The sequence below is a fragment of the Oncorhynchus mykiss genome, chromosome 8 (assembly GCF_013265735.2).
Source record: "Oncorhynchus mykiss isolate Arlee chromosome 8, USDA_OmykA_1.1, whole genome shotgun sequence".
NCBI lineage: Eukaryota > Metazoa > Chordata > Actinopteri > Salmoniformes > Salmonidae > Oncorhynchus > Oncorhynchus mykiss.
Window position 1 is genome coordinate 37,335,142 of NC_048572.1, and position 27,799 is coordinate 37,362,940.

Consider the following 27,799-nt stretch of genomic DNA (forward strand, 5'->3'; position numbering starts at 1 on the left):
AAACAGGTCAGTGTGATCATTCAATCATGATTTGATGACTAATCCTTTTACTTGAGGCAAAGCTCTGGTCAAATTGGATTCTATACATTTAGTTTTTTTTCCCAACAAGGCCCTACAAATGACATGCTTGGCCATCCCTCCATCCGTCCTTCCCTCCATCCCGCCCTGGGCCCGAAGAGAAGGAGAAGGGCTGGGACAGTCTTTCATGGCAGCGTTTATTTCTGTTGTCTCTTTGGATGCTCGGTCAGTTGTTCGGTAGCTGCATCGTTCGGCCACAATGCTGACTGAGCTGTTGTGTAAATGACAAAGGAGAAGAAAGGCTAGGGTTGAAGGCGAATAGTTGCTGACTGTTCTACTGGGCAGCTTGAGAGGAAAACAGGGAGCTGAGGCTTACAGACGGGGGGGGGGGGGGGGGGGGGGTTCTACTAAGCTAACATATGGAATTGTTTTTAAGATGGTCATACCATGGATCATGTAGCTATTTGATTAGGAATTTTAGGACCCCTGTATAAATAAACAAAAATAATTAAATATTGAATTTGGCCTTTACTACTATAGCCCATTGAAACCCATGGAATGCACAAATGGAAAAACAGACAGTCAAAAAATCTATCATAAGGAATATGATGTCTTTCCTATGTCTCGGAGAAAGCTAAGGAAATATTTAACCCCTTTTTTTGGTTGGCACAAAACTACCTCCATAATTTACTTTTTTATTTTTACCGGTACCGGTTACCTTTTAAATGAGTCACGTGACACAAAATGGAGAATACCGTCCTGTTCATGAGAATCTCCTCTTTCCATAGTGGGGTAATATTAGTTTGTTGCCCGAACAGTAACAAATGCTACAGACGTTTTCATGAGAAGACCGATTTTCGGGACATCTCATGGTCTGACAGTCACCCCTGTAGCTCGCCTACCTTCCACCACTGAAGGCCAGCATAAACTGATGCGGTGGATTGAGACGCAGCCTATGCAAAAAAAATATATATATTTGTAGCTTAAACTTAAGGCTCTTTAAAGTTAATTTTGCAGTGAATCATCGTCTTAAGTGGAGCACAAAATATCCCCAAAATGTGGAAATTATATGGACTCTGTCCTATATCTAATCATGTCCTCTGTGGTTCTTCTGTGTTTCCCAGTGTTTCCATGTGCCTTACTCTGCCCTCACCATGTTCCTCAGTGCGGACCAGAAGGAGAGAGACTCAGCCACAGCCTATCGTAGGTCACTATTAAACAGACCGTACGTTGTTAATCAAATTCAGGCACTATTCTGCCATTCTGTTTTGATAGTACTTAATACTGTAATACATGTGTTATATTGCAGGTATGACCCTGGAGGTGCTGGGTACTCTAGTTGGCGCTGCCATCCAGGGTCAGATTGTGGCGAGCGCCCACACCCTGAAGCACTGCCCCCACCACAACATGTCCACCGGTCACCTAGGCAATGGCAGCGGGGCCGAGATCGTCAAAAGAATCGTTCACTCCCAGGACTTCCTGTCACATGCTGTAAGTGTCACCGCGACAACAAACAACCTGACCTGTGGTGTTACCATGGTGATCCGATTTTGAAAATAACTGTAACTGACAGTAGTGTCCTCAACTACCTCAGGGCTGCTCTTTCAGGGTCATCTTTTCCTTTTTCTTCACTTTTTTTTAAAGCCTTAAAGTGGCAAGGAAACAAACAGGAAACAAGTTAAAGGTCAAGAAGTATAAAACGAGTGATTTGTTGAAACTAAAAGGAATATGATGATTAGGAAGTTTGTGTTTGCAGACTGTCTAGCGGTGAAATTTAGCCTTACCACGTACCAACTTCAAGAGGGCTTTATAGACATATATTATTTATCATCCTGGGTTTGAAGTTACCATAGGATGAATGAGAGCCTCTCCCACAGCTCCCTCACCTCCCCCTGGTACTGACCACAAAAAGGGTTCCTCCCTGACATCAGTCATCAAACCCCTTCCCTAAAATAAGAGACCCCTCCCCACAATGAGGGGGTGACCACAGTCTGTTTGTGATTAAAGGCTATTTTTTTGTCACATTCAAAAACACCTGAATGAACCCCAGACCCCAAACTCGACATGCAGTTTGTTGGGATTAGGGGACTAACAATATTGAACATCTATTTCCAGCCAAATCCAGACTGGAACATTACATTTGAATTGAACTGGTTGTTCATTTCCTTAGCAGTACACTGTACATATAGCCAATGAAAACATCACAGAGACAACCCAGAAACCCTGCTGTGAATCTTGTGAATGCAAAGGTGGTTTATAGGTTCATGGGCAAAACGCGGCAAGCGGGCTCCAGCCCAAACTATTCCGTGTTGGATGTGGGCACGCCGCGGCTATTCAGGGGCTCAAGTGGTGCCTTTCCAAATGATTATGGGTAAACCTTGATGGTTCGGCTCTCTCACCACGCAGGGCCCTCTGTAGCCATGCTGAGCACTTACACACAAACACACAACCACACAAACGCACACACACTTGGAGCACTGTCACCACTAGATTCCTCTGAGTTTGCGGGTGAGGGTGGCACATTTGCCTGGGCGAGTTCTCCAGTCCCTCAGAAACTGCAGAACGTTTGATGTGAATAAATAATAATAAACCACTTAGCTGCGCCGCATGGAAAAATAGCAAACAAGCCGGGAGTTGTTTAGGGCAGTTCAGTTCCTGTTGGGATTAACATGAAATCTTCAAGGCTCTATAGTATTTTGGTAGACTGTATTTAAGGATCCGAATGAACTTGCTTTTATCTAATCTGTTGAGTTATTTGAGATCTCGTATTTGCTAGAGCGATGTAAAGGAGTGCTAGCGTAAAATGACAGGGTCAACAAACACATTGATATCTTCTAATGTGACTTTTTGATGACAGTTGAAGTGCAGTATTTGGGTGGAGTTGCAAAATAGAAATTGAGGAAGGATCAGTACAGATGTGCCCCTTCTGTAACCGAAGACAAAAATATTGATAGTGGGCCCAAGGAAGAGTAGTGTAATGTAATACCTAATGGGGATCCAAATAAACAAATAAAGGATCGATTTACACTCTTGTTTTCTTCCTGCCTTTGCAGAAGAAGGTGTATATGCTTTCTATCCTCCTTGTAGAATGAGGTGTATATGCTTTCTATCCTCATAGAAGGTGTATATGCTCTCTATCCTCCTTGTAGAAGGTGTATACAGTGGGCAAAAAAAGTATTTAGTCAGCCACCAATTGTGCAAGTTCTCCCACTTAAAAAGATGAGAGAAGCCTGTAATTTCATTGGGACTTCAACTATGACAGACAAAAGCAATCCTACAATGTGATTTTCTGGATTTTTTTCCCTCATTTTGTCTGTCATAGTTGAAGTGTACCTATGATGAAAATTACAGGCCTCTCTCATCTTTTTAAGTGGGAGAACTTGCACAATTGGTGGCTGACTAAATACTTTTTTGCCCCACTGTATGCTCTCTATCCTCGTAGAAGGTGTATATGCTCTCTATTCTCCTTGTAGAAGGAGGTGTATATGCTCACTATCCTCCTTGTAGAAGGTGTATATGCTCACTATCCTCCTTGTAGAAGGTGTATATGCTCACTATCCTCCTTGTAGAATGAGGTGTATATGCTCACTATCCTCCTTGTAGAATGAGGTGTAAATGCTCTCTATCCTCCTTGTAGAATGAGGTATATATGCTCTCTATCCTCCTTGTAGAATGAGGTATATATGCTCTAGAATGAGGTGTACAGTATATGATTGTTTTCTCTCTCTACTTTTATCCTCTTGCAGAAGGAGGTGTATATGATTGCTGCAGGTGTGATAGGAGGAGTGTTTCTCATCTGCACTGTGGTCATGTTCCTGGGAGTCAAAGAGAGAGATGGTGAGTCTGTGTGTTTTGCATGTGTGTTTTATTATAATATTTTTTTAATGTACCCCCTTTTTGTCCCCAATTTCGTGATATCCAAATGGTAGTTACGGTCTTGTCCCATCGCTGCAACTCCTGTACGGACTCGGGAGAGCCAAAGGTCGAGAGCCGCGCTTCCTCCGACACATGACCCCGCCAAGCCGCACTGCTTCTTGACACAATGCTCGCTTAACCCAGAAGCCAGCCGCACCAATGTGTCGGAGGAAACACCGTACACCTGGCGACCGTGTCAGCGTGCACTGCGCCCGGCCCACCACAGGAGTCGCTAGAGCTCGATGGGACAAGGACATCCCGGCCGGCCAAACCCTCTCCTAACCCGGACGACGCTGGGCCAATTGTGCATCGCCTCATGGGTCTCACAACACAGCCCGGTATTGAACCAGGATCTGTAGTGACGCAGCCTTAGACCACTGCGCCACTCTGGAAGCCCGTGTGTGTGTGTTTGTGCACACTTTTCCCCTGCAAGTGTGTGTGCTCTCTTCCCCCTCTCATATTTCACTCTAACCTCATTTGCAAAGTACCAGTAAGCACAGTAGCACTCAGTCACATTGTTTTTAGACTATTTAGCTAGCTCCAGCCTTATCCAATGATTATCTAGCTCAGAGAAAAAAAGGACAATAAAGAATTAAGTATTAAGTGTAAAAGGAGAGAATCTACCCCCATATCTCTGTGCAATTGTGAGATGCGTGGCTCACCTGCAAAAGAGAAGAGACCTTGGTCGCAATGGGAATCCCTGCTAAAATAAAAGGTCAAAATCTTTTTTTTCATGCACATGGAGGCTATCAGTGAACTGCTGACCTCACCACTAGTGAACCTGTTAGTTCTGGTTCTCTGTAGTGGCAAACCCTGTGGAACAGACAGAGCATAGCAATGCTGCAATGCAGGGGCAGCTACAGGGTTGCCAGATTGGAAGTGAAATTCCCCCCATACGTGTCTCACTCATGCTACTGCATATTCTTTCATCACAGAATGCATGGTGCTTTATGGGCTTGGTTTAGGGTAGAAGACAGAAACCAAAGAAACTGTCTCTTGACACTTTCAGATCTTATTCCTTTTTTCCCTTGCACAGATCCGTACATTTCGAAGACTGAGAAGCAGATCCCGTTCCACAAGGGCTTCATCCTGGTGATGCGACACAGTCCCTACCTCAGTTTGACTGCTGCCTTCCTCTTCATCTCTGTTGCCATTCAGGTAGGCACAACTTTATTAATACACCTCTTCTCAGACACGACACTCACATTTGGATGGTAATGTGTGGGTAATGTGCTGTTATGGCTGGGCCCTCCCTGCCACCCTCAGAATGGCTCCAGACATAGCCTGCCTGCCATTCAATGTTGATTTGATCATTAGAAATAGAACACTCAGTGTGTTTGAGTAAATACGCCCGAGAGCATCTCTCTCTCAGCTCCAAATCCAACCGGAGATAGACAGTCCGACAGCACATTATCATATTACTATGATGTAATATCTTCTTGTTGTTATGATTATGAGAATTCTCCCTACATTCAGCCACTCAGTTCTGTGATACTCTTTCTGTATGGTTGGCATCGCATGGTTGGTTGAGTCAACAGTGTACCGTATTGGAACTGATATTGGACCTAGGCCTTCGGTGAAAAAAGAAGAAGAAGATCTTCCAACACATTGTACCAAACTCTCAAATCAAGAATAATAACAGACACATTGCATCACTTAATGGACACATCTGAATCAAACATGCCTGAGGCTGAGCCACGCTTTCGGCTGCCACTCACAGAGACAGCACCCATACAGATAATGTACCGGCAACAACAACCACACTGCTTGCACAGCCTAACGCCTTCACTATCACACTATCACCAAAAGCGACAACAGTGACACATCCAAGGATGTGAGTGTAACAGGCGTGTGATGCTGGAAGGACAGTGTCCGTAATGCCAGCACACTCCATGTAGGAGAGAATACTTTTTGTAAAACACAGAGGGCCGATAGAAAGACAGCTGTCACTCACAGCCTGAAGTTAAAGAATAAGCAGCACTTTCACTCTGACATAATAAGCAGGTAGGTTCCAATGATAAGGAGACGAAAACACAACCATTAAGCATTTCCCAGTCGAAATGTATAGCTATTACATCATGTTGCAAACATCTTCTTCACGTTCAGCACACAAAATAATCTGTGATCTAAAAGTTTAAATGCAACATGTTTCACACGGAAGTTCTTTTCTGAGATATATAGCTCAGGGATTGTTACAAGACGGGAATGTCTCAACTTTTTCCCCCACATATTTGTCTTAATATTGACAACATTTTAAATATATATTTTGATAGACCAAAGTATCCGTTATATAAAATTACTATAAAAATGGATGGAAATGTTTGGCCACATTCTTAAAACATGATGTTCATTACTCATCAGTAACAACTTAACATGTGAAAATGTTCAATAGAGTAAGATTTTTTTAATGATATACAAATCAAGAATTTTGGGATGCACAACAATAAAAACCCAGTGGAGAATAACATTATTGTACCAAAACAATTTACAAAACTGAATGGCAGAATGGTGAACTTACTAAATGACTGAGAGTTTGACTGGGTGATATTAGGTTGCTTCTTGTGTAAATATTTTCTGTTTGGATTTTAATGATTTGTATGTCAAATCATGTCACACGTGTAAAGACATTTTTTAAATTTTTCATAAAATGCAACTAACTGGATTCATGCCAACTTTGTCAGACATCATAAAAGGCATTTCATATTTACATGTATTGTCCAACAACTGTTTAAAGGCCTTGTTTAATTCTATCATTAGAATATAAACAAATGTGACACAAATTTCCAAACTTATTTTTGTTTTAATTTATAGAGCTATATAATGTTCCAGGGCAAATTTCGTTAGCATTTTAGCATGTTTTTCTAGATTCAGGACATAGAACAATATTTATAAAGCAAACATTATCCATTAGATCTAGCACATGAAATAATTTGTAGAACAGTGATACAAATATATATATTTTATAATAATGACAAAAGAAAGGGGTTAGTCAACAAATACTCAAAAAAGGACAGTGTTTTTGCCTCGAAAGATAAAAGCATTTGTAAAATATAGAAAATGTGTAATTTAGAAATCCCCAATAAAAATATTCAATAAGGATTTTTCAGCCCTCAGACAAAAGTCTGACGGAGTTTATGTTTTACGGAGTTGACAAAAATAGAATTTATCTTCTTCATTCAAGTGGTGTAGAAGGATTGTACCGACTTTCAAGAATCCATAAGTTAACAACATTGCTCTTGATATTTTAGGGATTCTTGAAAGTTGGGTCAATCCTTGTACAGTGGCAAGAAGAAGTATATGAACCCTTTGGAATTACCTGGATTTCTGCATAGATTTGACATAGAATTTGATCTGATCTTCATCTAAGTCACAATAGGCAAACACAGTCTGCTTAAACTAATAACTCGCAAATTATTGTATTTTCTTGTCTATATTGAATGCATAATTTAAATATTCACATTGTAGATTGGAAAAAGTATGTGAACCCCTAGGCTAATGACTTCTCCAAAAGTGTAACAAGTGCGCTGAGAGTCAGGAAGCAAGTACAGGGAGTGAGTGTTTTAATAAATAAACACGAAGCACAGACAATGCACCGACATGAAAACAGAGTCAATAAAACCTGAGGAAAGAACCAAGGGGAGTGACAGATATAGAGAAGATAATCAAGGAGGCGATGGAGTACAGGTGGTGCGCTTGACGATGGTGACAGGTGTGCGGGATAATCATCAGCCTGATGACCTAGAGGCAGGAGAGGCAGTATACGTGACAAAAAGCTAATTGGAGTCAACTAACCTGGAGTAGAATCAATGAGACGAGATTGGAGATTTTGTTTAGAGCTGTTCTGCCCCATAAAAAAACACTCACAAAAGTTTGCTATTCACAAGAAGCATTGCCTGATGTGAACCATGCTTCAAACAAAAGAGATCTCAGAAGACCTAAGATTAAGAATTGTTGCCTTGCATAAAGCTGGAAAGGGTTACAAAATAATCTCTAATAGTCAGTCAACGGTAAGAGAAATTGTCTATAAATTGAGAAATATCAGCACTGTTACAACTCTCCCTAGGAGTGACTGTCCTGCAAAGATGACTGCAAGAGCACATCGCAGAATGCTCAATGAGGTTAAGAAGAATCCTGGAGTGTCAGCTAAAGACATACAGAAATCTCTGGAACATGCTAACATCTCTGTTGATGAGTCTACAATACGTAAAACACTAAACAAGAATGGTGTTCATGGGAGGACACCACGGAAGAAGACACTGCTGTCCAAAAAAACCCATTGCTGCACGTCTGAAGCTCGCAAAAGAGCACCTGGATGTTCCACAGCACGACTGGCAAAATATTCTGTGGACAGATAAAACTACAGTTGATTTGTTTGGAAGGAACACACACCAATATAAATATTTCTAAAACTAAAAGCATTGTATTTGTAACAAAAACCTCACTAAACCCTAAACCTAAAATAAATCTTGTAATAAATAATGTGGAAATTGAGCAAGTTGAGATGACTAAACAGCTTGGAGTAAACCTAGATTGTAAACTGTCATGGTCAAAACATATTGATGCAGTAGTGGCTAAGATGGGGAGAAGTCTGTCTATAATAAAGCGATGCCCTGCCTTCTTAACAACACTATCAACAAGGCAGGTCCTACAGGCCCTAGTTTTGTCACACCTGGAGTACTGTTCAGTCGTTTGGTCAGTTGCCACAAAAAAAGGACTTAGGAAAATTGCAATTGGCTCAGAACAGGGCAGCACGGCTGGCCCTTGGATGTATACAGGGAACTAATATTAATAATATGCATGTAAATCTCTCCTGGCTGAAATTGTAGGAGAGATTGACTTCATCAATACTTTTATTTATGAGACGTATTGACATGTTGAATGCACTGAGCTGTCTGTCTAAATTACTGGCACACAGCTCGGACACCCATGTATACCCCCCAATACATGCCACAAGAGGTCTCTTCACAGTCCTAATATCCAGAACAGATTTAAAAAAACAGATACAAAAAAACACCTTATGGAACAGCGGGGACTGTGAAACAACACAAGCATGGCACAGACACATGCATACACACACACAGGATAATATATGCACTATACATACACATGTATTTAGTATGGTAGATATGTGGTAGTGGTGTAGCAGGGACCTGAGGGCACACAGTGTGTTGTGAAATCTGTGAATGTATTGTAATGTTTTTAAAATTGTCCAAACTGCCTTAATTTAGCTGGACCCCAGGAAGAGGAGGTCCTGCTTTGGCAGCAGCTAATGGGGATCCATAATAAATACAATACTTGTATACCACTTGAATGAAGAAACATTCTGTAAAAAAACATAGTTCCACTCACCAGATGATGTTCCTTTGAAACGTAACTTCTTGTTGAAAGTTAATCTTGAAACGGGTGAAGCTAACAAATTAGCCACAACGTCCTTTTAGATAACACCTGCTGCAGCCTCTGCACACTAGCCAACAACAAAGCTAGCAAGCTACTGTTCGCTATAATGATCACCAGCTTGTAGTCCTAAAAAAACGAACATAAGTTAGAATTTTCTTATTCTGGTTCATTGGCCAAAGTCGTTTTGTAAATTGATGGTGTATGAATGGGGTTTTGGGATATACCCCTGAAAATAAGGTCTGAGGTTAACACAAGCTTAGGAGCAGTAGTGGTGCGTGGGTAATATTACCGAGGAAGCCAAACCAAAAAGCCATATTACAACCTATGTTGTGATAATTGCGTTATCTGTTCTATTACCTATTCGCTCATACGCCACCGTGATATAAACTCAGCAAAAAAAGAAACGTCCTCACTGTCAACTGCGTATATTTTCAGCAAACTTAACATGTGTAAATATTTGTATGAACATAACAAGATTCAACACCTGAGACATAAACTGAACAAGTTTCACAGACATGTGACTAACAGAAATGGAATAATGTGTCCCAAAGGGGGGTCAAAATCAAAAGTAACAGTCAGTATCTGGTGTGGCCATCAGCTGCATTGAGTACTGCAGTGCATCTCCTCCTCATGGACTGCACCAGATTTGCCAGTTCTTGCTGTGAGATGTTATCCCACTCTTCCACCAAGGCACCTGCAAGTTCCCGGACATTTCTGGGGGGAATGGCCCTAACCCTCACCCTTCGATCCAACAGGTCCCAGACGTGCTCAATGGGATTGAGATCCGGGCTCTTCGCTGGCCATGGCAGAACACTGACATTCCTGTCTTGCAGGAAAACACGCACAGAACGAGCAGTATGGCTGGTGGCATTGTCATGCTGGAGGGTCATGTCAGGATGAGCCTGCAGGAAGGGTACCACATGAGGGAGGAGGATGTCTTCCCTGTAACGCACAGCGTTGCGATTGCCTGCAATGACAACAAGCTCAGTCCGATGATGCTGTGACACACCGCCCCAGACCATGACGGACCATCCACCTCCAAATCGATCCCGCTCCAGAATACAGGCCTCGGTGTAACGCTCATTCCTTCAACAATAAACGCGAATCCGACCATCACCCCTGGTGAGACAGAACCGCGACTCGTCAGTGAAGAGCACTTTTTGCCAGTCCTGTCTGGTCCAGCGACGTTGGGTACAGACATTGCAATTTATTGCCCTGGCCACATTTGCAGTCCTCATGCCTCCTTGCAGCATGCCTAAGGCACGTTCACGCAGATGAGCAGGGACCCTGGGCATCTTTCTTTTGGTGTTTTTCAGAGTCAGTAGAAATGCCTCTTTAGTGTCCTAAGTTTTCATAAACACTTAATTTGGGGGTGACCAGTGAAATATACCTGCTGGAGCGCGTGCTACGGGTGGGTGCTGCTATAGTGACCAGTGAGCTGAGATAAGGTGGGGCTTTACCTAGCAAAGACTTATAGATGACCTGGAGCCAGTGGGTTTGACGACGAATGTGAAGCGAGGGCCAGCCAACGAGAGCGTACAGGTGACCTTAATTGCCTACTATCTGTATGCTGTTAGTGTCTTAACGACCGTTCCACAGGTACATGTTCATTAAGTGTTTATGGTTCATTGAACAAGCATGGGAAACTGTGTTTAAACCCTTTACAATGAAGATCTGAAGTAATTTGGATTTTTACGAATTATCTTTGAAAGACAGGGTCCTGAAAAAGGGAAACAGTTATTTTTTTGCTGAGTTTACAATAAAGCTGTGGCAACCAAAGCTGTGGCAGAGAAAATTAAATTAAACATAAGTTTGTTTCATTTTTGTTTTGTTTCATCACAAAACCAGAGAGCATAATCTGTCCAGTGAAGTCCACAAAGCAAACATTGCATGTAACAAACAGTTACAAGACATGCAGCATGGTCAAGCAAGTTAATATGGGGATGCCACAGGGTTCAATTCTCGGGCCCACTCTTTTCTCTGTATACATCAATGATGTCGCTCTTGCTGCTGATGATTTTCTGATCCACCTCTACGCAGACGACACCATTCTGTATACTTCTGTCCCTTCTTTGGACACTGTGTTAACTAACCTCCAGACGAGCGTCAATGCCATACAACTCTCCTTCCGTGGCCTCCAACTGCTCTTAAATGCTTGTAAAACTAAATGCATGCTCTTAAAACGATCGCTGCCCACACCTGTCTGCCCGCCCAGCATCACTACTCTGGACGGTTCTGACTTAGAATATGTGGACAATTACAAATACCTAGGTGTCTGGCTAGACTGTAAACTCTCCTTCCAGACTCACATTAAACATTTCCAATCCAAAATTAAATCTAGAATCGGCTTCCTATTTTGCAACAAAGCATCCTTCACTCATGCTGCCAAACATACCCTTGTAAAACAGACCATCCTACCGATCCTCGACTTCGGCGATGTCTTTTACAAAATAGCCTCCAACACTCTACTCAACAAATTAGATGCAATCTATCACAGTGCCATCCATTTTGTCACCAAAGCCCCATATACTACCCTCCACTGCGACCTGTACGCTCTCGTTGGCTGGCACTCGCTTCACATTCGTTGTCAAACCCACTGGCTCCAGGTCATCTATAAGTCTTTGCTAGGTAAAGCACCACCTTATCTCAGCTCACTGGTCACTATAGCAGCACCCACCCGTAGCACGCGCTCCAGCAGGTATATTTCACTGGTCACCCCCAAAGCCTATTCCTCCTTTGGCCGCCTCTCCTTCCAGTTCTCTGCTGCCGATGACTGGAACGAATTGCAAAAATTTCAGAAGCTGGAGACTCATATCTCCCTCACTAACTTTAATCATCAGCTGTCAGAGCAGCTCACAGATCATTGTACCTGTACATAGCACATCTGTAAATAGCCCATCCAACTACCTCACCCCCATATTGTTATTTACTTTTTGCTCCTTTGCACCCCAGTATCTCTACTTGCACATTCATCTTCTGCACATCTATCACTCCAGTGTTTAATTGCTAAATTGTAATTACTACGCCACTACGGCCTATTTATTACCTTACCTCCCTTATCTTACCTCATTTGCACACACTGTATATATATGTTTTTCTGTTGTGTTATTGACTGTACGTTTGTTTATTCCATGTGTAACTCTGTGTTGTTGTTTGTGTCACACCGCTTTGCTTTATCTTGGCCAGGTCGCAGTTGTAAATGACAACTTGTTCTCAACTGGCCTACCTGGTTAAATAAAGATAAAATAAAAATAAAATAAATAGATATGACAATTCCCCCATGCATAAAGCGAGGTCCATACAGAAATAGTTTGTTGAGATCAGTGTAGAAGAACTTGACTGGCCTGCACAGAGCCCTAACCTCAACCCCATCGAACACCTTTGGGATGAATTGGAACGCCGACTGCGAGCCAGGCCTAATCCTCCAACATCAGTACCCGACCTCACTAATCCTCTAGTAGCTGAATGGAAGCAAGTCCCCGCAGCAATGTTCCAACATGTAGTGGAAAGCCTTCCCAGAAGAGTGGAGGCTGGTACAGATAATTAAGTCAAAACCACAGGTCCAAATCCCCATCTCCTCCACAATTTAGCAAGCTAGCTACTGCAGGACAGCACAAACCAGAAACAGACACATTTTTCTGACAATGATGACATTTTGCTTAGGATGTGATTTGATTGGTGTAAATCCAAATCCATACTGGCCTCCCTTGGACAACAACAGCTCAGCTCAACGCTGATTGGCTAATTATTTTTTGTAAAAATTATTAGGGGAGGCCAAATGCTTCCTGGCAGCAATCAATCAAATGGTATAGTGGCAACTTGTCATACTCTTTAGTTCCAGTTAGCATCAGATATGCTACACATACTGAGACAGAGGGGCGCTGTTTCCCTTGCTCTGATTTCTCCTGTGAGATTCAGCCACTTGCGAATAGACGTAAAATTATGAAAACACAGAGAGACGAAAGAGACATTTTATCATTTAAAAAAATGAATTGGTCAAATATTGGGGGAAGTCTGGCCTCCCATGGCATCCATGAATAAACGCCACTGAGCAGATCTTATACGTTTTGCTCTGAGATAATATCAGTCCGTTAACATAACTTTTATGTGCTTGTTTTGATTACATAAATGCTTAAACATTCAAAATTGATGTTAGCTGATGAACATTATCTCATAGAACAAAATGTATAAGATTCCCTAAGCTTGTGTTTTACCACAGACCTTATTTTCAACATTTTATAGGGGCACAAGGCAAGACCCAGATGCAGACACGGGAGGCAGATGGTTTGAGTCTTTGATATTTATTAATAATCCAAAAGGAAAAGGGGTCGGTAAGAGAATGGTCGTGGACAGACAAAAGGTCAAAACCAGTTCAGAGTCCAGGATGTACAGTGTGGCAGGCAGGCTCGAGGTCAGGGCAGGCAGAATGGTCAGGCAGGCGGGTACAGAGTCCAGAAAACATGCTAGGGTCAAAACCGGGAGGAAGCGCAAAAGCGAATAGAAACGGGAGGTGCACAGGGGAAAAACACACTGGTTGACTTGGCTCATACAAGACAAACTAACACAGGAAGACACAGAATACAGGATTAAATACACAGGGGATAATGGGGAAGATGGGTGACACCTGGAGGGGGTGGAGACAAGCACAAGGACAGGTGAAACAGATCAGGGTGTGACACACTTATCCCAAAATACTGAGAAAAAAAACATTAATTTCTCTATAGGCTTTGGCCAACGAGCCATGGTGGAGTTAGCCTCTGTTAGTGCCTACAAAAAGATGCCATTTCTATTGCTGTCTATTGCGCAGTGACCTGTCGACCTTTGAGATGGCAGAGGTGTCAATACGTTTTCGTAGAAACAGTCCCACCCATTACAAGTCGAAATGTGATTGGTTGATTCCACTTTCACTCCAAAATTCTGCCCTAATACAGTTGAATAGAGCTCGTCAGCTCGTAGTCCTAAAAAAGGAAATGAATTACCTCTGGTTTGTGCAGCCATTCCCATCGGGAAAATGAATGGGGAATGAATAGGGTTTGGGATAAACGCCGAAAATAATGTCTGAGGTTTAGGAGATCTTATATGTTTTGTTCTATGAGGTAATATCGGTCAGTTAACATGACTTTTATGAATTATGAAGCATTTTAAGGGCTTCATGTGCTTTTTTTTATTACATAAATGCTTCAAAATTCACAAAAAGGGACGTTAGCTGATTAAGATGATCTCATAGGACAAAAGACATAAGATCTCCAAAACTTGTGTTTACCACATACCTTTTTTTGGCATTTATTCAAAAACCCTACAAAAACAATATCCATTTTCCCATGGTCCAACGAACCATGGCGGAGTTAGTGTCTACAAAAAGGCGCCACTACTATTGCTCTCTATGGCAGTTGCCTTCAATCAAATATGGCCTATTATATTTGACAAGACAGTTGATTGACCGCTCTAGCAATGGAAATACATGTCCTCAAAGCTGGAAGTAATGCGAAAGGAGACGGGATCAGGTGGAACCATTCTAGACAATAAAAGGGCAGATGCGTGTGTGAACAACAGGTCATAGAGATAGAGAGAGGACTCATCTTTGTATCTGTGCCATTATAGCGTCCGTGACATCATGGGCAGCGCCATTGAGGCTATCTCCATTTTAAAGTATTACATTTTCTTCATTGGGGGACTGCTCCCAATTCATAAGCATCCCCAACCAGTTTACTATGTTAAAATGTTGGAAGCCCCTTGAACTTTGCGACCTTTTGCCACATTTCAGGCTTCAAACATAAAGATATAAAACTGTATTTTTTTTTGTGAAGCATCAACCACAAGCCGGATTTGGATACAAAAAGATTTCCCAAGCTTTAAACATCCCAAGGAGCACTGTGCAAGCGATAATATTGAAATGGAAGGATTATCAGTCCACTGCAAATCTACCAAGACCTGGCCGTCCCTCTAAACTTTCAGCTCATACAAGGAGAAGACTGATCAGAGATGCAGCCAAGAGGCCCATGATCACTCTGGATGAACTGCAGAGATCTACAGCTGAGGTGGGAGACTCTGTCCATAGGACAACAATCAGTCGTATATTGCACAAATCTGGCCTTTATGGAAGAGTGGCAAGAAGAAAGCCATTTCTTAAAGATATCCATAAAAAGTGTTGTTTAAAGTTTGCCACGAGCCACCTGGAAGACACACCAAACATGTGGAAGAAGGTGCTCTGGTCAGATGAAACCAAAATTGAACTTTTTGGCAACAATGCAAAACGTTATGTTTGGCGTAAAAGCAACACAGCTCATCACCCTGAACACACCATCCCCACTGTCAAACATGGTGGTGGCAGCATCATGGTTTGGGCCGGCTTTTCTTCAGCAGGGACAGGGCAGATGGTTAAAATTTATGGGAAGATGGATGGAGCCAAATACAGGACCATTCTGGAAGAAAAAACCTGATGGAGTCTGCAAAAGACCTGAGACTGGGACGGAGATTTGTCTTCCAACAAGACAATGATCCAAAACATAAAGCAAAATCTACAATGGAATGGTTCAAAAATAAACATATCCAGGTGTTAGAATGGCCAAGTCAAAGTCCAGACCTGAATCCAATCGAGAATCTGTGGAAAGAACTGAAAACTGCTGTTCACAAATGCTCTCCATCCAACCTCACTGAGCTCGAGCTGTTTTGCAAGGAGGAATGGGAAAAAATGTCAGTCTCTCGATGTGCAAAACTGATAGACATACCCCAAGCGACTTACAGCTGTAATCGCAGCAAAAGGTGGTGCTACAAAGTATTAACTTAAGGGGGCTGAATAATTTTGCACGCCCAATTTTTCAGTTTTTGATTTGTTAAAAAAGTTTGAAATATCCAATAAATGGCATTCCACTTCATGATTATGTCCCACTTGTCGTTGATTCTTCACAAAAAAATACAGTTTTATATCTTTATGTTTGAAGCCTGAAATGTGGCAAAAGTTCGCAAAGTTCAAGGGGGCCGAATACTTTCGCAAGGCACTGTATATCAGTGCATTCGTAACAACCTAACAATTACTAAACTTTTAATTGATCAAATAAGCCTCACATAACAAATTAGCAATTACATTTTTTCTTGGACCAAATTCAACACTCTCATTGACGTCCATTTATTTAGATTTATCTCCGCAGAGAAAAATCCTGATTGGATCTTTTTTTCACTTCAGTATTGACCCTTAAAATCAGAATATAATTGGAAATAATCATAGAATTACAATATCATTGAAATATCGTTGAAAATAATAAATAGAAATGAAAAATATATCTATTTTTTAAAACTACAATAATAATTTTATAAATCTCAAGGCCTTCTCTGAAAGCATAGAAAGCCCTGCACTGACTCTGAGCTTTATAGTACAGCTTTGATAGATTCCACCTCAAACCTCTCAACTGCTGTATCTCATAAAGCTTTTCTCTTTTGAACAGACAAGAAGGATTATATATCATTCAATAGCAGGGATGAATCTGCTGCTTCAGACGTAAGTCAGGAGCTTCTCCAGTGACTTGGCACAATGGGACAGGGAGAATAGGACAGTGCTGAATATGCTGAATAATTTCTAAAGAATGAATGTGTGTGATATCTGATCTGATTTCCAGTTGGTGCAGAGCAACTTTGTCCTTTTCTGTACGTACGCAGTGGACTTGAGAGACCACTTCCAGAACATTGTACTGACCATCCTGGTGAGTTCTGGTTTCGGACCTAGATTAATCTCTCGTAGACAGACTATGTAATTGTGCGATTTTGGTTCTTGGTTAACAGAGATTAGACCTAGATCAATGTTAAGATCCTTACATAATACAGACCACTGTCTCATGAAAGGCTTAATCCTGACATGAGGAACTAGAAATGTCAACCAAATCATACAGAGACATCTGTGCATGGTTTTATATGACATTTGACTGTACTCATAACCAAAGACAATGTTCTAGTCTAGAGTGCAGATTATATATCTCTCTTCGCAGGTATCTGCAGTAGTGAGCATCCCTCTGTGGCAGTGGTTTTTGGAGAGGTTTGGCAAGAAGACGGCAGCCTTCTGTGGCATCACAGTAAGTGTCTGGGACTGAGCGCTATTGGTATTCCGCTGATCATAAGAATGTGCCACCTTGTGGACAAACAGGTTATTACTTTCGGCTAAACTTTTTGAACCCCTCTTTCTGTCCAGTGGATCATGCCGTTCACCGTGATGCTGGTGTTCATCCCTAACCTGGTCGTAGCCTACGTAGTGGCTGTCTCTTCTGGACTCAGTGTGGCCGCGTCACTCCTCTTACCATGGTGAGATCAATTGAATTGGGCTGGCACAAAGATCCTCTGTAAATATAGTGTAGTTGTAATAGCACTAGCACTAGCCAGTGGTTGTAGCGACAGTAACAATAGGAAACATATTCTTTGGTATGGTAAAATAGCCACCGTCACAGAATTCGTAGCCCAGTAATAGCAGCAGTAGTTTTGAAGTAGCCATAACAGTGCCAAAAATATCAGCAGTCTCCCCGTTTCTCTGTCCATTCACCCCCTGGCATGATACAGTCACGCCTGGTGATGATGTCATGTTGATGAATGAGATGGGTCTATAAACCTCAGGGGGCGGCTACAGTCTCCACTTTCATTCTGTATTTTACTGTTGTTTATAGCACATTCACCTCCCTCGGCGCGCTTCACCCTCCTGTCTCCCTCCTTTCGTTCACCTCCATCCTTCCCCTCCCTCTCCAAATGACAGGGTATATCCAGTGGGGTCGCCATGATGTGTATGTCTGTCTGTTTTTCTGGTGGTTCCCCATCTGTGGTCAGAGCGGCTCAGCTACAGCTAGCTTCATCATCGAATCATGTTATTAGTAGCAGTCGTTTCAGCAGATCCTTTTATCTCTGCGCTATATAAGCATTATTATAGACATTTTACCCTCTAGCGCTATAAGTAGACTGCTCCTCATCAGACTGACGGAGTCATCGAGGCTGGTTGTACAACGTGATGATGAGGTCGGCCTATGAGTTGTTGATGGCCGATGTCTTGATGTAGTATCGGTGTGTGTTTGTTGCGTTTCAGGTCAATGCTGCCAGACGTGGTGGATGACTTCCGTCTGGCCAACCCCCACTGTAAAGGCTTTGAGGCCATCTTCTACTCCTTCTACGTGTTCTTCACCAAGTTCGCTGCCGGCATCTCCCTGGGAGTGTCCACCCTCTGCCTCGAGTGAGACAGACAGACATGAACACAAGAGTATTACAGATATTCAGAACTGAAAATTGAATTTCCTTAGGAGTAACCATGCTTTACCTCAAATGAGTCAAACATAGGATAAACACAAACGATAAAGTAAACGATAGTAAAGTAAACGATACTTCTGGGGTCTCCTTTGGAGTGATACAGACGCCAGAACACGAAGTCAGTTAAATAACACAGGAGTGAGATGTATAGAGAGAAACACAAACACAAGTCTGACGCTCACAGATATACGCATTCCATTGCAGTCCATTATTGTTTATGCAACTGGCACTGTGTGTAACTATCGGTATGATACAGGTATACGTCGCTATAGGTTTGCAGGTTATGACACTGGTGTGTGTGTATATATCTCTACAGGTTTACTGTTTGATACAGGTGTGTGTGTACCTGTATCTTCAGGTTTGCGGGTTATGACACAGGGGCGTGCAGGCAGCCTGCTCAAGTAGCCTACACTCTGAAGTTGCTCATCGGCGCCGCCCCGGTGGCCTTCATTGTAACAGGCCTGCTGATACTGCTGTTCTACCCCATCAGTGAGGATGTCCGGCTCAGGAACAAACTCTGTCTGGAAGAGCTACGGTACGTTACCCACAAGTCTCTGTTGTCAGAAGTTGAAAGAACTTCACAGTGCTCTTGTAATTGTATAAGACAATATAAGGCCGGGGATACATGCTTAAGTGAAATGTTACCAAACAAAGTATTTGGATCACACGACGGCTTGAAATGGGTCAAATACCAACATACCTTCCACAGAAAAGTGACTATTACCCGTCTTCTACAGGAAACAAGGCAGCATCAGCTCCAGAACGCTGGAGGATCTGAGTAACGCATGACCAGGGATGGGACAGACAGGAGAAGTTCCACATGCGGCAGGTTCCAGTTCTCCGACTGGAATATGATGTCCATTAGTGTATATTACACTGAGAAATGATATAATGGTAGTTATGTTTTCCTGTAAACATTTTAAGTTTGTTTCTGTATTTTCACATGAACGTGTACTGTATAGCCATCTTAAATATACCTACAAGATTATCTAATTTATATAAATGAATGTATATCACTATTTGCTGTGTTTAGCCGGACATTGCTGGTATTTAAGAATGGTATCTGAATATGATGGTTTGATGACAAATGTGCTTAATAAATGCTGTTGGTTAGTAGATGGACTGAACCATGGCTTCATATAACTTCAAACAGAGGGGGTTTACTGCCAGTAGAGGAAGGTTCCATTTTGTGATGTGGGGTTTTGTGTCAAGAGATTGAACAGGAATAGCTGTTGGATTCTCTATTCTCTGCCTGCTGCTTCCCCCTGGTGGTACTATAATGACATCTGTTTTGTATTTAGATGGAAGACTGGATAAACCATGACTATAATAGAATCAGTCATAATGTTAAGCGATGAAACATTTGAGGGCTTTAATATTATACAATCACATAACACACAAACAGGATAAACAGGATATGGTGGCTACTTTCCTGACCTAGGCCACCCAAAACACTACTACAGTACTTCATTGGTCCGATATATTTTTTTATCAACTTCATCTTGAACCAGATGTACATATAATACAAAGACAAAAAATACCAATATAATATCCAAACGTCACTAAATGTAAACATTGTTTGAAAGGTGCTACTTTCCAAAGTGTGACAAACATTTGTCTCAAATAATTCCCCAACTGAAAAAGGTGAATTTGCCACCCAGTACTGCTTGTTCATAAGAAGATGCAGAGGGGGTCTGTGTGTCCAGTTGTTAGAGATGTATGCATAAAGCATTGACATATCCTGTGTGTTATGCTAGTCCCATGCTCTGTGCTCTCTCCCACTATGCTGAGGTCTCTGTTTTGGGGCTAGGCCTTGTTCAAGTCTGTGATTTAGCTGGGCTTGAGGGAGATTTCACAGGGCTGGAGGGGCATGTGTCTGGGCTGCCAGGGCTTCTGATGGGAGATTTCCTCCTGCCGTTCCTCACGGTCAACTCCTCTTTGGGTTTAAAAGTCAGGGGTACAAAGCCCTCTGCATCCGCCACTAGGACTATCCACAACGGACCTGGAACACACAGGAGACAGTAGTTTCAAGTTTAACCGATAGCTTAGGGAGTTTTTATTGATTTATATTTTCTCCATGCTTAAAGACGGTTTCAATTATATAACCAATTGGTGACAGATTTTCAAGCAAATATTCTAAAATCGGCAATAAAGAAATTATGCAAATTCTACCACCTGCGGTGGGTTTCCACCAAACTGCCTTGTTGCGGATAAGCAGTGAGTGATGATATAGGGCACATAAGGTATTTACTCATTTTTTTATTCTGTGTTTCCATCACATTTTCAACTCTACCGATGGTTTTGTCACAAAAACGGCGGTGCGTTAAATAGCTCTAGCCATTAGCTCGCAGATACCGTGCCGGTATGCTCGACTACATTGCGAGATTATTTTGATTTGGCAAATCAAATCATCATATCACCAGAATAAGACCCTCGGTATGTATTGGAAAGGAGAGTCAAGCTCATCTCTGAACTTCCACCGCCCTGTGAAGTTCATCATAATTTATTTCATCTGTAACCTAATAAAAACGACATGCTTTCCCAAGTGGGAAGACCACATACAAGAACTCACCGCGTAACTCGATGTTTACTTTGACATGGTAATGATATCAATATTTGCGCAAAAAGGCGTATCCACCGCTATTTCTCACATAATACATTTTATCGACATACCACCATGTCGAAGGAACAAATTGTCGACATTCATGAAATTGATCGTCATTTCTTGTTTCCATCAGCCCAGTCATGAGTTGTTTTATGCGTCAGCATGAAACGGTTGGATGGAAACCTGGTTACAGATCCCTTCAAATAGATGGTACTAAGCTTTTCATTCAGCAAGTGTGTACTATTTAATACAGCCATTTTGGAATCAAAGTAACCACAACATCCGGCTCTAAGTTTTCTGGAAAAACTCAAACAGTAAAACTTCTGAATGAGATGGCGTTATAAATACTCTGTGGGAGGGAGCGTGCGGAGTGTCTATATTAGCAGAACTAACACAGGGAAGGTGTGGTGGGGCTGTAAACGGCTGGTTTTAAACCTCAACCTAACCCTATAATCACTCCCATATTTAGCCTCTTCTCCCATTAACTGAAGCACTTTGTTTATGGCCAAATACTGTTTCATGTGCATTCATGTATGTCTGTTTATGTGGAGTGAAACAAAGCTGTAATTAGTTAGTTGAGATAAGCTTAGTTTGAGTAGCAGTCTAGACGTATATGAATAGATTCCTGGAAACCTGAGTGAAAGCCTTTTTCCTATTCCCGTCCGAACTTAGTAGTATGCATACACACAACCATGCACACACACACACACTTCTGAGAACACTGCCCAACCCTACCTCTTGGTTCTTATAGGGCAAAGATAGTTGCATGTAACCTTTTATACTACAAGTCTAATGACCGCAAATGCTGGCCCCAGAGCTTACAGAACTCCATATTCAATTCAAATATGCAGAGTGCCACTATACCCACTTTTCTCTTGAGGCATGCCCACATTGAAAGAGGCAATAATGGCAGTCTTTGCAGATTTCAATTGTGTTGATTTCTGATAAGCAGGAAGTCACACCGCTGTGACTGATGATGTCATATCGCAGAATAAGTGGTCATAAGTGGTAGAATTAAGCCTGGGGTATACACACTCCTTTCCATATTTATTTGGACAGTGAAGCAAAAATACATTCTACATTTGGCTCAATCCGGCACTTTGGATTTAAGATCAAATGTTTCATGAGGCAACAGTACAGAAGGCCACCTTTTATTTGAGGGTATTTTCATACATATCTGTCTTACAGTCCAGAAATGAAAGCACTTTATGTATCTAGTATCCCCCCCCCCCCGATTTGAAGATGCTACCATGATTATGAATAATCATGAATGATGAGTGAGAAAGTTACAGAACATCAAAGATCGTTATGGAGTCACAAGCTTGATGTAGTCATTGCATGCTAGGAATACGGAACCAAATACTAAACTACTTCAACATATGTGGATTTGTCCAAAAGCTTATTCAAATGGGGGGACTAGATACATAAAGTGCTTTAATTACTAAACAGTAAAACAAATGTGTATGAAAATACCCCCAGATAAAAAGGTGACATTCTGTACTGTTGCCTCAAATGAAACATTTGATCTCAAATCCAAAATGCTGGAGTAATAGAGACAAAAATGAAACAGTGAAGTAGAAATAAATACAGAGGGGAGTGTACATATTGTGAAAATAAATCTCAAATCTACAACCATGTCTTATTATTGGTTTGGGGGGAAAACCCATGGCCAGATACCTACCATACATAATCTCTACTATAGTGAGGTTAAAGAGCTCCTGAAGAACCTTCAGACACAGCTTCCCCTCACACAGCAACACTGGTCTTCTCTCATCTATAAACACATTTTCAGACAGCTGCTTCTGCATGGAGAGGGAAGAGAGAGAGGGGGCAGAGAGAAGGTGGGGGGGTTAGTACAATTCTGACCTTCTCAAGAATGCAGTTATTGATGGATGCAACAATGGCATCATTTCACTAATTGTACTTTTAGCACTTCTTTTGGGAACACCATAATAGCATACACACTGTGCTGTCAGCAAGCTGTCTATTGCAAGCCAATGGTGGATTACAGACTCTAGCCCAGGGAGTACATTACATCTCCTTCCTCACCTTTAGACAAGGCCCAGCTAGGCTAACAATAGACCATTAAGCTGACATCTGCTGAACGCTGACTAAGGGCTTCATGTATGGCCTTCAGTATGTACCTGCGTGATTTATGAACATTCCTTTGTGTCTTATTAAACTTTATTGTATATAGGTGCAGTCTATTATTTTAACAAGTGAGGTCTTCAATAAATATGCATTATCTTTAAAAATGTGGCTCTGAAAATCTCCAGATTTTAGCCAAAATTAAGTAATATTTTGTAAGTCATAACCCCTACCTGACATGTGATGTTAACGTATGGAGGTTCACAGGCATTGGGGTAAATAGTCCCCAAACCCCTTTTCCCGTTCTGAGTGAAGTCCCTGATCTCTGTGAGATACTGTTGCACCTCAGAGAAGCGAGAGAAAATCCTCTCCATGTTCTGGGACAGCTGCTCCAGGTTCCTCTCCTTCTCTCTGGGGGCCAGGGGGGTGGTCTTGGGCAGGGTGGGGAGCTCCGTGTGGGGCTTATCCCCAGGGTTGTAGTATGGGGAGCAGGGTCGACTCAAGTCCCCAGATTGCACTGACCCTCTCATCCGGTTGATGGGTTCCATGTCGAAGTTCTCGACCGTAATGGAGGAGGCGCTCGAGAGGGATTGATCAGAGGGGCGGCAGAGGTCAGAGTAGGGAAAGTCGACTGAGCTGGGCTCCGGGCTCCTCACCTCCTCCACCAGCCTCCTCCTGCTGCTCCCTGGAGAACGGGACTGGATTACACCTCCTCCCGGCAGCACCAACTCCTTGATCGCCACACGCTCCTGCTGCTCCTCCTTAGAGAAGACATGCTCCGAGTGGCGCCTAATCCCCGGGTAGAAATTAGCGGGGGATTGCCGGTTCGGGGAGGGAGACGCCGGGGTTTCTCCATCGTAGACTATCTCCTTGGAGGAGAGGTGCAGGATGTATTTTTCTGTGTTGGAGGAGGGGAGGAAGGCAGGTTCGTTGGACTTCTGTCTGCCGATCATGAGAAGCAACGTCTTGTCACTGAGGAAGCAGACGCCTTTGGGCCTCTCGTTCTTCTGTAAGGAGATCTGCTGGACATTGGGCATAGCGAAGGGCGTGATGCAGTAGACCAGCACCATGCTACACGTGTTGGAGGCCACCGCCACCATGGAGCCTCTGGAGTCAAAGGCCAAGATGTCTGGCACCAGGATCCCAGGGATGCTGACCTTACTGGTGCTGGTGACTTTCCGTTCGTAGGTGACAAGGATAAGGTGAGATGAATCCTGTCCGGAGCCGGTCAGGTGGTCCTTGCGGCGCAAGTTTATGAGTGGACTGGGGTCGGAGCGCCGGTGCTTGGCCAGGAGGTGGGTGAGGTCCATAGGGCCGCCAGACGGAGAGCAGGACAGGTAGGACCTCTCCGAGTCAAAGGACCTCCTGCGGGGGTCTATACAGCCATCCTCATCCAACATCACCATAAGAGAAGAATGTCCTGGTAGGGAGGACTCGGAATCTGAGGGCACGTCGAAGACTATACCTGCATTCAGCCCGCAGATCCTATCCAGAGGCAGCTCTGTAGCCACTGCCACCTGGGCATCGCCTGTCGACTCGATGGCACAGATGTACCCACCCACGTCGAAGATAGGGCAGAAAGAGCAGGCTAAAAGACTCTTCTGAACATCATTATAGATGTAGGAGTAAAGGGCGCTTCCAACGGCCACAACCAACCGGGTGCCATCTTTGGTCCAGCAGGCACAGTGGATGAGTCCACTGCCTTTAATATCAGCCTTCACCCTGCGGTTGTCCACACGGACACAGAACAGCACAGAGGCATCTTTCTTGGTAAGGACAGAAAGGATGTCCATCTTGGGATGCCAGACACATCCCTCAGACAGAAGGGGGAACGGTTCGCTCATCTCACAGGTCTGAGTGCACAGCAGCTTGTTCTGTTCCAGAGCGCTGAGCTGCAGCTGCCACACTGTGACATGCTTCTTGTGTTGGACGGCCAACAGAGCAGGAGAGCCGGAGCAGCATAGAGGGCCCCAGTAGAGACCGAAGACATGCTCAAACTGACCAATGACATTGGTGTCGCCGAATTTCACGTCACCGTTGGCATAGTAAAGGGAGGTGAGGCAGACCTGTTTCCCATCCGTCCATGCGATCCCGTGAACTGGGTGGATGGCTTGGTGTAGCGTGTTCAGACCGGTCCTCAGCAACTTGGCTTTGCCCAGTTCCATACTGACAGCCAGGCAGGGTATGGATTAATCCAAAACGGCGAGAGATAAAAAAAAAGATCACTCACTGATCAGTGACATTGGAGAAAATCGATCATTCAAAAGCATTGATGAGAGCAGAAGATATCGGTCGTGAGATGGATGTTGACGTGCATAATACTAGTTCCAGCTACTTTAACGGCCATCCTACACTAAGAATAGGACAAGTCTCTCCTGTCATGCATCCCTGGTGCTGCAAAATCCGTAATCCCCTCTGCCTGAGTGAGGTAACACCTCAGGGCCAGGGCTGAGCTGATTAGTCTGAATGACCTTAGCCATGCATATCTGCTAGGATATTTTAGCCACCTGTCTTAAAGACAAATAATGATATCAGTGTTGTATCTTGTGAGTTCAAACTGTGTTAATTAGCTATCTAGCAATGTCAACTAACTCAACTGATTCAAGGAGTCACTACACTAGAAGTAGATTTGATCACATTCGGTAGGCAGCTGTGACCTTAGGTAATGTCAAGCGTTTGGCAATGAGAGACAATCAAGCAATCCCGCTTAACTACAGTTATTCAAGTTGTTATTACTTTGTGCTGTCTAAAATGACATTGTCATAGCTAGCTATGTTCACATCAAATGCAATTAAACTATGAAGGTACAGCTAACTATTACAACAAATATTTGCTGCCGTCAACTACAATACCTAGCTACTCAACAAATGAAAATAATTAGCTACCTATGTTGCTAACGTAAGCTGTCAAAGTTTTTGATTGTCCAGCAAGCCCATGCAACTCAATAACCAAGCTAGCAACTAAAGCCAGCAGGGACAAGCTGAAGGAACTAGATAGCTTGATTTAATCGCGAATAAATTCTTCTGTCACGAAATTCTATACACAAACTTGCCATTACATGCCTCGGTTTTCTTGTCAAACCATAATCCTTTTATTACATTTGCCACGTTTATTTCACTTTTCCCGGGGTGAAAGTTGCTATCATGAACCGGAATTGAATAGCGAGGCAATACAAAAAGCATGACGGCACAGAGTTTCTAAACCCAGAGGTGCAACATCGCGAGACTTCTGGGAACGTTTGGGAAAGATACCAAACAGACCATTCCGGGGTTTTGGGTTTCAGAAGTCAATGAGAGAAGTGAAAGATTCTTCATGTTGTTAATTTTCTCGATGTCTAACGGCACATGTTATTACTCCAACCTCGTGAAAGCGACAAACTGACACGTTTTCGTCAAAACAACGTTATATCTAAGGAGTGCCTTTGATTTGACAGCCAGCACATGCACAATTCGAGGCGAGACGATTGTTAGACCCGATGACGTCATGCTTTTAGCTCGTTTTTTCCGTGTTCCCAGTTGTTTGGAAAGCACCGTTAGCTAGCTATTGGAGAAGCAGTTTTAGCCTGTCTTCAGTACTGTCTTTGATAATTGGATTTGACGTTTATGGGAAGTCTGGTGTTTTTTATTTGTTGACCACATAGGGGCATTCTTTTCAACAGTGTTCAGTCACAGATCAGTCCACTCAGGCACTGTAAATGTTAGAGTAGGATGAGATTTGAGAGGAGGTTATGTATCTCAATGCTGAGGTTTTTGACCCTTGGAATACAATCTTAGTAAGACAATACAGTATGAAGACAGGCTAAAACCAGTGGAGGCTGGTGGGAGGAGCTATAGGAGGACAGGCTCGTTATAATGGCTGGAATTCAATTCATGGAACGGAGTCAAACATGCGGTTTCCAAATGTTTGATACTGTTCCATTGATTCCATTCCAGCTGTTACAATGAGCCCGTACTCCTATAGATCCTCCCATCAGCCTCCACTGGCTGAAACTGATTTTCCAATCAAAAATACCAGATCACACTTTTAGAGAATGTCATTTTTAAATGTATTTTATTTAACCTTTATTTAACTAGGCAAGTCAGTTACCACAGTGTCCATAGAAGGGCCAGAAGTATACAGAATGGTGTTATCTGCGTAGATGTGGATCAGAGAATCACCAGCAGCAAGAGCGACATCATTGATATATATACAGAAAAAAAGAGTCAACTCGAGAATTGAACCCTGTGGAACCTCATAGAGAAAGCCAGTGGTCTGGACAAAGGGCCCTCCGATTTGACACACTGAACTCTTATCTGAGAAGTATCTAGTGAACCAGGCGAGACAGTCATTTGAGAAACCAAGGTTGTTGAGTCCGCCGATAAGAATGCAGTGATTGACAGAGTCGAAGCCTTGGCCAGGTCGATGAAGACGGCTGCACAGTACTGCCTTTTATCGATGGCGGTGATGATATCGTTTAGAACCTTGAGTGTGGCTGAGGTGCACCCAGATTGCCTAGCGGAGAAA

General features: G+C 42.8%; 2 protein-coding genes across 4 annotated transcripts in view; one reads left to right on the top strand and one right to left on the bottom strand.

Annotated features, from left to right (window-relative positions):
- mfsd2b (major facilitator superfamily domain containing 2B) overlaps window positions 1-19,719 on the top strand; it is a 42,130-nt gene extending 22,411 nt beyond the window's left edge. For all 3 annotated transcript variants that reach the window (XM_021612527.2, XM_036985428.1, XM_021612528.2), the window contains 10 exons: window positions 1,143-1,221; window positions 1,328-1,509; window positions 3,765-3,855; window positions 4,970-5,091; window positions 16,944-17,027; window positions 17,310-17,393; window positions 17,510-17,619; window positions 18,386-18,529; window positions 18,962-19,138; window positions 19,341-19,719. In XM_021612527.2, the coding sequence (XP_021468202.1) occupies window positions 1,143-1,221; window positions 1,328-1,509; window positions 3,765-3,855; window positions 4,970-5,091; window positions 16,944-17,027; window positions 17,310-17,393; window positions 17,510-17,619; window positions 18,386-18,529; window positions 18,962-19,138; window positions 19,341-19,392 (1,125 nt within the window). In that variant the 3' untranslated portion in view covers window positions 19,393-19,719. The remainder of the gene's footprint in view (window positions 1-1,142; window positions 1,222-1,327; window positions 1,510-3,764; window positions 3,856-4,969; window positions 5,092-16,943; window positions 17,028-17,309; window positions 17,394-17,509; window positions 17,620-18,385; window positions 18,530-18,961; window positions 19,139-19,340) is intronic.
- A 239-nt stretch (window positions 19,720-19,958) lies between these two features.
- On the bottom strand, window positions 19,959-26,781 carry LOC110529880 (WD repeat and coiled-coil-containing protein). The gene is made up of 3 exons (XM_021612526.2): window positions 23,530-26,781; window positions 22,890-23,010; window positions 19,959-20,605 (listed from the first exon to the last, which is right to left on the bottom strand). The coding sequence occupies exons 1-3, from the start codon at window positions 25,459-25,461 to the stop codon at window positions 20,421-20,423; spliced, it is 2,238 nt and encodes a 745-aa protein (XP_021468201.1). The 5' UTR covers window positions 25,462-26,781; the 3' UTR covers window positions 19,959-20,420.
- Window positions 26,782-27,799: the final 1,018 nt, after the last annotated feature.